This window comes from Diadema setosum, chromosome 6, assembly GCF_964275005.1.
Source record: "Diadema setosum chromosome 6, eeDiaSeto1, whole genome shotgun sequence".
Classification (NCBI taxonomy): Eukaryota; Metazoa; Echinodermata; class Echinoidea; order Diadematoida; family Diadematidae; genus Diadema; species Diadema setosum.
In genome coordinates, this window is record NC_092690.1 from 8,850,701 (window position 1) to 8,864,409 (window position 13,709).

General features: G+C 41.8%; 1 protein-coding gene across 1 annotated transcript in view; it reads left to right on the forward strand.

The window, feature by feature from the left end:
- LOC140229497 (roundabout homolog 1-like) overlaps nucleotides 1-13,709 on the forward strand; it is a 133,542-nt gene that overhangs the window by 28,643 nt on the left and 91,190 nt on the right. Inside the window, exons 3-4 of the mRNA XM_072309747.1 lie at nucleotides 1,348-1,514; nucleotides 13,335-13,382. Coding sequence (XP_072165848.1) covers nucleotides 1,348-1,514; nucleotides 13,335-13,382 — 215 coding nt within the window. The remainder of the gene's footprint in view (nucleotides 1-1,347; nucleotides 1,515-13,334; nucleotides 13,383-13,709) is intronic.

The window sequence follows — 13,709 nt, forward strand, 5'->3', positions numbered from 1 at the left end:
TAGACTATTTACATGAGGGTGCCGACTTCAACAGTGCTGCAGATGGGAAGGCTCTGTGCTTAGGTCTACGTTCATTTCGTGGGGCACAAATGCATGAGCCTTGAGAGCAGACTAGGGCAATCCATTGTATCACTATATCACAGTATGCATGTGGTAGAAAGAGAATGAGATGGGGAGAAACAAGAGATGCAAGGGTGTGCAAGGGTGTGAGGAGGAGGTGAAAGAAAATCTAGAGAAGTGGAGAATAAGAACTTTTGCTTTATGAGAAGCAGAAATAGTGAGGATTAAAACTAAAAGAAACTGACAATATTGTAAGCAGGAGTTGAGGAAGACACAGAGAGGGCTATGAAAGAAGAGAGTTAGACTTTGCAGGGATAACCAGGAAGATGTGGAGAGAATGGGGGCGGTAGAGAGATCGGAGAGGGGTAACGAAAGACCCCCTTTGAGGTGACGGTGCATCCGATAGGCCCGCGATCCATAAAACAAATTACTGGAGACTGAAATGAAAACGCATCGAGCTGGAGTTTACCCGGTTTCTTTACAACTCCTCATGCCGTCTGACTGGTGACGACACATCTCGATACTCAATATCCAGTTGTAATAACAGACGCCGTGTCGCAAAGTTCAGTTATTGTTCTCTCTCCTTTGACTCTCCGTCTCACCAACTTTGCATTCTCTCCAGGGCTCCTGGGGAAAACATAAATGTTTCTTCCTTGGGGCAGCAAAGTCTTTCGGTGTCACCTCATGTAGCTTTCACAGTAATTGCGTGCAGTTTGTTATGAATGGAAGATATGGGTATTGCTTTGAAGTATAGATGAACTGGATTTGGGATCCAGTCAAATAACAGTTTTGCAGAAAGTAAAGTAATGATAAAGGCAAACCAGTGATAATGAAGCCTACTTTTTCATGGGGGGGGGGAGAAAATTTGTGCATTTCTCTTCAAAATTCAAGATGGTGAACCAGGGAAATTCTTATTTTGATGTTGGCAATTCATTGTGGAGAGATTTTGACCCTGATTCACACCATGTTTACATCTTGTAGGACTTCAGTGTGTGCTAACAACCAGGAGTGCCTGCAAATTGAGACAAATTGCCAATAGAGTTTCGGAGAAAGAAGATGCTGCACCTGTCATCTTTCAAGGTCCAAACTTTTCTTCGTCTGGGTGAAACCGAGCTCCCGACGACGATGCTGCCCCTCACAAATTGACACCATTTTTCTCCCCCGCTTCCCCCAACATCATCCTTTCTCGTGTCCACCTCTAGGTGAGTGTAATTGATCCTTCCCCGATAAGAGGAAAGAGGGTCGAAATACCTGCAGCACCACTCTCTCTCTCCCTCCATCTCTCAGCTGAGCAAAAGAGAGGGAGAGAAAATGGATGCGAGAGAGGTATAGAAGAGAAGGAGGAAGAGCGGGGGAAAAGTGATGCAAAAGGGGCAGGAGCCGAACTATCGGAGGCCCCAGTGGAGTGGTATCCTAGGGTTCCTCCGGGGAAGGGAGACGACGGAGACGGAGGGGTAACTGTGGCAGAGCGATAGCCATAGGGGCTTGCGCTATCATCGTAGAGTTGTGAAGGGGGGGGGGGGGGGGTAACTTCGTTGTTACCAGATCTGCTTACCGGCGGGCACTGCTACCTATACTCATCAAACTATCATTATCAACATCACCCCTCTTCACTCCCCCCCCCCCCACCCCTTGCCACTCAAGCCCCTTACACCGCTCCTACTTACATCTTCCAAGCGCTGATGCCTCACAAGTCATCATAAACATTGATGTGCAGCAAAAGTTTCTGCTTTTTCTCTCGGGGGTATTCACACTAATGTTCTCATCGTGAAGAATCACATTATGTATCACTCCCGAGTTTGTGGAGTAAGAGGTTTATACACCCTGCCCATTCCAGGCATCTTCTTTCAGTGGGGTGTACAGTGTAGGTATTAAACTCAAAATCTCCAAGGATATCATATCAGACTACAATGTCTACGATTGGGAATTCTAGAAAATGACTTTACAAATGTCCCTGTGTGTCAAATTGCACATATTAAATACTTTGTTCCTTGTTTATGTTTCTTTTTTGATACTTGACCATTTAAAGTGGATTCCATGATGAGTTTAGGGTGCTCATTGTTGCACTATCATTGAATGCCAAGTCTCGAATCTACTTGGGCTTGTGTCTATTGAAAACATATTACACTACAGCAAGATCAGCTCATCCATGACAGGTTAAAGGTCCAGTTTACCTTTGGGAGCAGTAATTTTAAAAATGTTCAAGATATCAAATTTCATCAATATGTGTAGGTCTGTTGTATCACAAAACATCCTACCATATAAAATTTTTGCAGTGAAGCCTAAAATATAAGGAGATATCAGTATTTTTCTCAATAAAGCATAACTGTAGACGGTTTAATCTGGAAGAATTCTTATTATAACCATTGTTCACATTTCGTGTATTTAACAATACTTACCATTGATTATACAGATTCAAATTTTTACGGTGGTTGTTTCTATCCCTAACTCACATTTTATAACTATTTTAAAGCACTACTGCTGGATTTTTGTTTCATCTGCAAATGGTAAATTATCTCTTTAAGATCGTGTTACTGTAGATACACTTTCAACTCTTCTTTTCTCACTCTTCTTTCTCTGTCTTATCTATTCTGCCCTTCTCTTTTGCTGGTCTTTTCTCCTTCCTTATTTCTACAAAATCTATCTTTTTTTCTCTCTCTTTCTCTGTCTTTCTTTCCTTTCAAATTGTTCCTTCCGATTTCATTCATCTTTCATTTCAATCCTGTTTCTTCTTTTCTTCCATTATGGTGTCATGATTATCATCAAATTCCTTTCCTCAAATGGTTGAAAGACTCAACATATCATCATCGTCATCATCTTGCCAACACCCCCCCCCCCCACCCAAATCAAAACTAGCATTTTTACATGCTCCCCAGTGCCCCAGATGTTTCAATGAGACGGTTGTCCGGCTGCCCGGTAGGAAGGCAGCAGCTCGGTTCTATACCAGGGGGAAAACTGGTGGGAGTAGTTTCCGAATCGGTTTCTGCCATTCCTTTTTAGCTCCGGTCTCCTCCGGTTTCCGCCAAGCATTTTGCGAGGCATGCAAAACCGGGGGAACACAATACCACCGTCGTCGTCGGGGCCTCGAACGTTGAGAGATAGCTCATGTGAGAAATATGCGAGATGAGAGTTGGAGAAGCGGGGTGTAAGTTTTCAGAAAGATGCTTGTGAACTTTATATACCTCCTCTCCCCCCCCCCCCCCCCACCAAACTCTTGTTTCTTTCTTTCATCCTCCCGTGCACTCTACCGGAAGAATGGAAGAGGGATGCAGTTGTTGAGAGTTTGAGTGGGCGTGGGGGGGCGCAAGAAACGGGCGTGGTGGATTGGATGGCCGGGGAGATGCTCATGTCTGCTCATATCGGCAGTTGTCCGTCACAGACAACAGCCACTTGAGGTTTAATGGGATCGTAAGTATCATCCTCAATGAGAATGTTGGGTATCTGAAAGTGTGCCTTGGGGGTTACGAATATAAATGTCATAATGCTTGAACCATCCACTTCACTCTGTGGTATTAACCTGATTTGAGGGTGTCTTTTTTTTTCTCAAATACGAAAGTGTCTTACTTCCTTTGTCCAATTAAAGAAGAGAGTTTGTAACTACCAAGTTAAGTTCACATGTTATTTGGCTAGGGAAAGGTGGATGATGATAAATACAGCAATGTTACGGTAACGTCAGAAATGGTTTTGATAATGAGCAAGGTGAAAGTGTTCAAAAATGTACTCAAATGTCACCTCTTATCTAAATACAGAGTACAACTCAATTATAAAGAGAATGGTGTATTCATTCCACATTCCACATCATGCCTTGCCAGCAAAAGAGATGTTTTATTTGGGCTTTTTTTCTCTCTCTTTTTTTTTTTAGTCTGATTGGATAGGAATATGATTCTCTCACTCTCGTAATCGTCCCGGCGGTGAGCCTATGTCAATACACACAACCATTACGGCCAATCAATGGCTGTTTAGCCCCCTCGTGTGTTTGAAGTGCATGTTGCAGAGGTCTTATTGGCAGGAAATCTCGCCATTAAGAGCTAGGAGGATCCTCGCACTTACTCGGGAAGGGGGGCAGGAAAAAAAATGAAAAAGCTGTGGCGTATTGTAGTGACTAGCTGATTTGGCGTGGGTACAGTATTGGTAGGAAGGGGGGGGGGAAATCTAACATGTTGATTACTAATCAAACATGTTTAAAGCACATGAATGACGTCCAAGGAATCGGTAGATGCTCTGACGGGCTTTCATTTAACACATGCTTCACAGTCCTCAGTCTTCCGTGCCCCTGATTCATTCATAGTCATCGTCATGGTGATGTTGGCGATGCGCTTGTGAATTCGCAGAGCGGCAACAATGCAAGTCAAACGTGTTGGTGTTGTGGAAAAATGATCGAATTTCATTAATGCTTATTGCAATGTTTTTTTTCTCTCTCTCTCTCTTGAGATGAACGTTCAATCTTTGCTCATGTCAGTAACAAGCAACTCCTGTAATGGTAAGAAGTTTTTAGTGGTCATGATGTGGTCTAGGTGTCATTATAACCTTCTGAGGAGCGATGAAATCCCACAAAAAGTAGAATTCAAATAATGGAGTAGATATAAGAATGACATTTTCATGACGGAAGCAAACTTTGGCTTTGCCAAGGATGGCAGTTGAAGATTCTATGCAATAATGTGGTATGGTGTTTTTCTTCAAGTTTATAATGGAATTTTGCAAGGAATAACTTTAATTGTGGAAGAAAACAAATTTATAGATGTTTATGAAGAAAATGAAGATCTGTTGTTCAGATCTATCAATTGATGGTAAAGATAAAGAGATAAAACTGATAAATGAATACCTGGTAGATTGATGGAAGAAATGGATTCATCAGGATGAGTATAAAATGACATGAACAGTATGGAAGAGTAGCTGAACATTGAAATAATTCCACACACCAGCTTGCTACACACAGGCAAGCAGATTTAGGTAAATACAAGCAGGGTACATACAAGCAAAGGAGTAGAGAGATATGTAGACTTTTGTAGATAGATAAATGGAAGGTACATACAGCTGGAGATTGACAAAATGAATTGATAGACAGATAAGCATAGTGAGAGAGAAAAACCTTGAGAAGAAGAAGAATATGAGACCGTGGTCCTCTGCGCTACATTTTTGGTGCAGGAAAGCTGACTTGAAGCGTAGTTTGCATTCTGTAGTGATGAGAAGGGGGGAGGGGAGAGAGACCACAGGAATAAGGGTCCCTTCACCAAATTCTGTGTCAGGGAGGATAAGGATGATTTTCATTGGAAGTGACACCCTGGGATCAAGGGATTGGTGTTGAACCACGACCGGCCGACCTCCCCGCTCGCCTGCTAACTCGCTCGGCTCTCTCTCCGCCTTGACTTTGAGCACACAAAAATTACCCCTTTTCCCCTGAAAAGAAAAAAAAATGAAGAAAATGAGTATACCAGACCCAGTGGAACTCCATGCACGGTCCCCGAATTTAGTGGGGAGAGAAAAACGCTGCCAGGATTTGGTCTGCCAACAAGATGAACGTGACAAGTTCCAACAGTGTCCTTCACCTCAAGAGTTTTCGTGGGAGGGGGTAATACTCTTCCCTCTTAAAGTATGAAAGCATACATTAATGTTGGTATGTTCGTTTGATGATACCAATTTGCACGAGTGTCTTCTTCTATGATGAGCACTGCGAAAGAAAGAAAGTATTGTAATATGGTGTCGTGAGAATCTGGAGTCGAGGCTAGCAGTAGAGATGAAATTGACAAATTGAATCCACATTGCAACATTTTCAAATATGTCGGCGTAGAAGGTAATGAGAGTGGAAGTGAGCAGAGCCTTGAAACTAGGCTAGAGCTCTAATGTGTCACACAAATAGCTGATGGCAGTCTGATGTGCACAGGAGATCAAAAGATGAGACTGACGTATGTCGCCATGGCAACCGTGATGACATCGGGCAATATGTTGGGAGACAGATATGCAGACGAAATGGATAAATAATGGGCTGATTGACAGACTGAAAACTAAAGCTAAATACATGTACGCCGGTCCATAAACAAGAAAAGAAAGCTCCGCTTGTATCATCAGAGAGACAGCGGAAGTTAGGGCCTGCGATTTTTCTTCGTACGTGAATGAACCGCAGACGTGAGAAAGCGGGAGAGCAGAGAGAAGAAAAGCTGTTGATGCCTTTTTCCCCCCTTTCTCACCCCCCTCCTCCCATCGGAGGGGAAGTTCGTTCAGAATTCTTCTCCGACAGCGGGGCACAAAGTGGAGAATGGCGTCCTCCCCCCCAACCCATCCGTCGGTGATGGCTTTAGCATCCCATCTCCGGCACCCCTCCGATGTTTTGGCAGGAGTTTACAAGCAGTCGTACACATGTTTTTTTGCGCCCCATGCGTGCGTGTGTGTGTGCCGGGACCGACCGACACGTTTCTCCCTCCTCGCTACTTATCATAATCACATGCTGATGATCAAGGTGAAGCTAATGAATCTTGTCAGGATGTCTGACTCCGGGAGGAGGAGGGTGTCGCTATAGCGATAAGCTGCACCCCACATAGGCATCAGTACCGGTATATACACCCATCCCATGTACAGGGTGTGAATGAATGTGTTAGCCTCGACGCGGAGAGAATTTGTTCGCCATCGCCAGCAAAGAAAAACAAGTTTTGGATGCATCGAATACAAGTTGAACTAATGATTTTCATGGGCAGGAATGGCAGTGTGCATTGCGACATCCGACATTGTCATCCTTATGATCTCCATAGATGATGGACAGCATGTTAACACATGCATGTTGTTTATAGACATGTGCACAATGTTGCAACGTTGTCACAATGTTGTCACAAGTGGTAATGCTTGGTATAGGTAGTAGAAGCAGCATGTTAACACATGCATGTTGTTTATAGACATGTGCACAACGTTGCAACGTTGTCACAATGTTGTCACAAGTGGTAATGCTTGGTATAGGTAGTAGAAGCAGCATGTTAACACATGCATGTTGTTTATAGACATGTGCACAACGTTGCAACGTTGTCACAATGTTGTCACAAGTGGTAATGCTTTGTATAGGTAGTAGAAGTTATCATTTCCACAGCTTTGAAGGAGTTTGTGTCAGGAAGTGGATTTCGCTAAATGTCACATAGCAAATGACAAACTTGTGTTTACGTTTGCAGTACAAATATTGTTTCAGGAGAATTAGGCACTTTATAACGAGGTGACTTTATGCTGTCATTTGAATTTTAAGAACAAAAAAAAAAAAAAACACTCTCTTTCCATGATGCTATAGATCATCAGTAAACCTCCAAGCCTGAAGCATGGAGGACATTGTTCTGGATTCATCCCAATCTGTACTAGAGATTTTGGTTGAAGTTTGGAAGGCTCACCAAAGAATCATATGTATTTTTGTCAATTGACTTACAGAGGATTAAATTCCCAGTGACCAAGATCTTACAGTACTTCAAATCTCTCCTTGGCAGTACATGTATCCATTCTGTTTGAGAGCACTTGTACTATTGGAAACAAAATACCACTTCTTCACTCATTCCTGGATATCTCGCCAAAAAGACAAAAACTAAAGGAAAACAGAGCTACAATATTTGTGCTAATGCTGACAAGTTAAAGCTGGGAAATCCGATTGTTGGAATTTTTGGTCAGGCCATAGTCTATTCGATGCTACGAGCTCTTGTAGCACATGCAACGCTTTTGAGGGATTGTGTTGCGTTAGCCCAAGTCTGTGGGGACCTTGCAGCGTGAAATGTCCGCTGCACTAAAATGCACCCTAAGTCAAGCAGATGAAGCGGTTAGGGTAACGCCAAGGAGGTAGAATGAAAAAAAGAAAGAAAGAATAAGAACGGAGAGAGGAGAAATGTGGAACAATTTTTAAGAAATGAACAACATTGGTGTGTGTGTGTGTGGGTTTTTTTTTTCTCACTCTCTGATGGATGAGGGACTCACTCTCAGTTGCCACGGCAACCAATAATTCAATGCTGGCATCTATTCTCCAGATATTCTTTGTTGGCAGTGGATATTTTTGACAGTTGATGTGGAAAAGAACTCGGGTGTATTCTGAATCTTTCTTTCATTTATGACAGTTTTCATCCGCTCTGCCCCATCACATGCATTCACTCTTTTCTCTTTCCTTCTGTATTACCGGTTTCTCCAATTTATCTAGACTTTCAAGATGAATACCCCTGTGTCCATAAGAGGGAGCATACTCTAGTGTATGAAGAGAATTATTTTGGACGGCCTGTTTTTAAGCCATGGGTGTAGTCAGAAAGGATGGAGTAATGTACCTTTTCACATTTCACTTGGCAATTGTTATCAGGAGGCAGAGTGTCTATTAATTTGGAAAAAAAAAAAACTTTGTGGTTGCCATTTTCCACTAATATTAATAATAGTCTATAAAGCGCATTGAGATACTTAACAAGTATGAAATGTGCTATATAAAAACTAGCTATTATTATTATCATTCCACTAGCCAGGCCAAAGAAGAACTTGTTTCTCCGATGCACTGCATTTAATGACTGAAAATGAGGATGCTTTTGCCACATTTGCCTCTACCAAACATTTTGAACTAAAACATCAATGAAAGATATAGATGTTAAGAGCGAGTAATATTGCAGAGAAACAAACTGTCAATTTGAATGTGAGTAGTTCGATTGATTAATACCGTATATTTGACTTGAATAGATTAGACAATACTGAAATGTCATGTTCTAGTTTGTGGTTTTTATACCCCCGCCAAACGAAGTTTGAAGGGGGTATATAGGAATCAGCGGACGGTCGGTCGGTCGGTCGGGCGGGCGGTCGGGCGGTCGGTCCGTTGCAAATCTTGCGTCGCGAACTACTTCCTCAGTTTTCAACCGATTCCCATAAAACTTGGCACAGATGTGTGCCTTGGGTTGTAGATGTGCAAGACGTATTTTTTGACAGTACCCAAAAGTACGTTGCCATGGTAACGGCATATTATGGGCAAAAATGGGTACAAATCTTGCGTCGCGAACTCCTCCCACAGTTTTTGATCAATTTTTATGAAATTAGGTACAGATGTTCATCTGAATATGTTAATGTGCAAGACACATATTTCCACAGTGGCAAAAAGTGCGTTGCCATGGTAACGGCATGTTATTGGTAAAATATAGGGCAAAATGCTTCATGGCAAAACTGCTTCATCATTGTTCTTCCAATTCTCATGGAATTCATATTGAATGTTTGTCTTAGGATATAGGTCAGCATGACACATTTCTTGACAGTGACAAAAAGTATGTTGACATGGTAACAGCTCACATATTATGAGCCAAAATGATGGAAAATTTTGTGTTGCAAACTACTTCCTCAGTTTTTGCCCAATTTCCATGAAGCTTGGTACAGATGTGTGCCTTTGGTTGTAGATGAGCAAGACGCATTTTTCGACAGTACCCGAAAGTACGTTGCCATGGTAACGGCATATTAATGGCAGAAGATCAAGGAAAGATCTTGCGGATTTAACTACTTCCTCAGTTTTTTTACCAAAGCTTATGAAATGTTGTTTTGACCAAAGCTTATGAAATGTTGTTTGGCGGGGGTATAACCAGTCGCTGTAGCGACATTTCTAGTTTTTATAGGACTGTGAGTGTTGATATTACTCCTGCATAACTACACCTTTGTGAAGAGGGGGTTCATAGTTACATTCTTCAGATGTTTGCTGAATCTTAGCTCATGCAGTTGTGTTACTGGATCTAAATGCAATATTGTCTTTTGGCCCACTACCCCTCCCCAAGTAAAACAAAACAAAGCAAAACCAAAGAAATTTAGCCATTTTTCGGAAGTTAGGTAGACCGGGGGAAACAAGCAAAAACAACAAACAAACACACACACATACAGTTGAGTTCATATACATACTTCCTGCATGCATATATATATATATTCAGATTGATTTTGTTCTCTGGTTAGGTCAAATCAGACTTGCGATGTTATTTTTTTTTCTTTCCTCTCGAGTTGACCGGAGTGCCTCTCATAATGCAATACAATTGTCCCAGTTTGATATTTGTCTTCAATATTTTTCTCTCCACTCGGAGAGACGATTGCTCGGGATTGTTTTTCTTTCTTCTTTCCCTGCTTTATGTCATTTCCCCCTGATGGTTGCCTCCTCCTTATGTGTGAGATGTTGCCTGACGTGTTATATCATAGATGGGATTTTTACATACAATGCCCGTTGACTTCACGCCCTCTCTTATATATATACCTTTTGATTACCGAAAATGTTGAAATTGTATTCAGGTACGTGTATAAAGCAAGCGAGGAAGAGAAAGAAAGAGAGAGAGAGAGCGATGGAAAGATTATTGAAACATAGAATATGTTTTTAGGGATGTGACGACACGGATGAGATTTGCGCAGAGAGAGAGCTAGAGTAACGTTTTTAGTGGAAAAGGAGATTGAAATTGTTCTAAATGTCAGTGGAATGTTTGCGGTAATTTGATTGGTAATCTGTGATTAAAGTGAGTTAACATTTTCAGAAGTATGTTAACAGAGTAACGTGTGTTGATACAGCGTTTTGGAGAGAATGTGATAAGGCCATTTAGTCTTTAAGCTGGATCAAGGTTATATATCAGACTACATTGTGGATAGATAGAACGATAAAGAGAGTAAAAGAGAAAAAGATAGATGCAGAGTGAAGTGTTAAGCATGTAGCATTGAATCGTTCAACAGAAGTAATGTAAAGAGACAAGCTATAATTGTAGCAGAATGTTTTTTACAGTAATTTTACAATGTGTGTCAATGGCTATAATGCTCGGTTGGTATTCTCCAAAATGCAATTTGATGTTTAGATATTTGGTATAAATCTGTCATTTTCATTTACCAGTGCTCACTGAACAATTCTTAAACCATTTGCGAAAAATTGCCATTTCGCAATCTTTAAATTGATGCCGATGTCACGCGAAACTGGCAGCCACTTTCCGTGTGTGTGATTTCTTGACACTTGCAATTTGGGGAGGAAATGGGATGTTGCTTTCATACGGAGTGCATCATTCCACCCCGCCGCAAGATGGAAAACAGACATGTTTTCTCGCAATGGCGAGATGCGGTTATGACAAGCTTGATTTGTGGGCAGTCTGTTCCTGTACGTTAAGCATAAACTATAATTGAAACTCGGGTGTTAAAGTGGGCCACAGATTGACTTAGACTGAAATATGGAAAGCGGAGGGAAACCGACTTGGCTAACCCGGGACATTTGGTGGGGATAAATAAACAGAAGTGGAAGGATGAAGTCGAGAGGACGGACGGACGAGAAGAAGAAGAAAGAAAAAAAGTTTTCTTCAAGTGCACTTTAGGTTGATTTCCATCAAGCCACATCAAAGACGATGGCGGAAGAAGCAAATTTCGGCTTCTGACGACTTCAGTTCTCCGTTATTCATTAATCCATCAATAAATAAAAGGTGTACCGGCCGGCCATATGAAAATTTGTTTGTTTACCCAGAGGATGGGGGGGGGGGGGGCGGGGTACGAGTGACCCGCTTTGACATCAAAGACATAAACTGGAAAGAGGGAGCCCCATCTCTTGGCTACCGAGGTGACAGCTTTATATTGCCTCTGATGGAACACGAACTCGGCTAGAGAGGGCCATCAAGATGTCCTTGGACTTGGGGGGGGGGGGGTTCGGAATCAATTGATAAAATGCTCCATAAAAGAGGGAGGTATTTATGGGAGGATGATATGTTTACATCTTTGAGACTTCTAAGGAGTTTGGGTTAACTCAGTTGTGAAATGACTCACATTTTTTCTTCTTTTTTTCTTCATGGCTAGATTTCTGAGTAGGTATCTCAGTGAGTTACAACAGTGGTTGGGACTGCATGATTTTTTTTTTTTGGCAAGCCTTTTCATTAACAGTATCAAGAGCAGCCATTTGCTCTGAAATTTTTGTTTAGTCTTTGTGTAGGCGAGAGGAGAGACTGTCTCCTTTTGATGGTTGTTGCAGGGAAAAGCGGCTGGCATTTTTCAACAGACCCTGCAGGGTATTAAAAGAAATAAGATATATACATGTATATTTCTATATATTTCTCTCACCTGAATGGATGTTCAGGCAAGGGAAATAAGATATATACATATATATTATTATTATTATATATTTCTATATATTTCTCTCACCTGAATGGATGTTCAGGCAAGGGCTTCTGAATCGAGGGGCAAGTGTCCGTTCTACAATTTTACTTGCCACAAGGGGTCTTTTAGTTGTCCTTGGGCAAGTGGACAAGTTTATTTGTAGCACTCCTTCTATGAGGAGGAGATGGATGAGAAATAAATTGTGGCTGGTACAGTAACAGTGATTACTAGTATAGGATGAATGACTGGGTATGGAAATGCAGGCATCAATTGATTGTAGTGCTTGTGTGTTGTTTTTTATGATGATGGTGATGAAACAGCTGTAGTCATAATGGTTATGGGGATGGTGGTGGTGATGATGGTGTTAGTGATGGTGGTGGTAATGATGATGGTGGTGGTGGTGGTGGTGGTAATGATGCTGATGATACAGATGTTGGTAATGATGTTGATGTGATGATGATGATGATGATGATGGTGGTGATGGTGATGGTGTGGGTGATCGCTAATGATATGCATGTGATGATTATGATGGTGATGGTGGTGGTAATAATGACGTGTTTAGAGATAATGATGACTGTGGTGATAATTTTGGAATACAACACATGCCAATGCAAACAATATGAAATAAAATGATGTTGAGATAGAATCAACATAAGGACAATACCATTGTCTGAAAATCAGAATATTCATATAATTTCTTGTTATAAGATAGAAAAAGTGATTGTGGACTTAAAAGATCGCTGCTAATTCACTGATTCAACCTCTCAAATGTGATCACATGACACATACCATACTAAGTAGCAGGCCGTACAGAAAGTTGCCTCTGAAGTTTTGTTTGAAAAACGGAATCTTTGAAAGGATAATTAATGTGGCGGCATAGTATTAGCAGGAGATATTGATGACTGTGAACATGCATTAAGGAAATGGTCAATGACATTATCCAGCTCCCGGAAATTTTGAGGTAGCCGTAAAAATTCGGGCAGAAGATAACAAACTTCTGCGCTGACAAACGACCGGTGTCTGATGAGCGCATCACGTCCAGACCCCCTTCGGAGTCGCTCTTCCACAAATACACAGCCCGTCAGTCTCCCGTCCTTTAGCGCTGGGCCGCTTCATTCTGACCCCGGCGATGAGGGACAGCCAACCTTAATAAGTTCAAATGCCACAAGAAAAACCAGTGGAGTACAACATGTCAACTCCTCTGCCCTTGTTGATAGGAAGAGGAGGAGGAGGAGCAGGAGGAGGAGGAGGTGGAGGATAACCCAGTTTGGACTGGTATCAGTGGCAGAGAAATCCTGGGCATGTCACTCCTCTCCAATAGAAGTCAGTCTTTAACACAGTTTAAGCTGAGTTGGCATCAGTGTATAGACATCTATTTTCCTTCACACATACCGTCGGGGCAGTCACAAGTCGTTGCTTATGATTCAAATGACTACCAGTCTCTCACCAAACATCTCTAGAATTATTTACATCGTCCAAAGACCCCGGGCTTTGACCCTCTTCAACAACATCCAGCGGAGTCCAGGAATGATTTTCAAAACTCTCCTCCCACAGAACACACCATCTCAGAATACCGTCAGCATTGTCATATA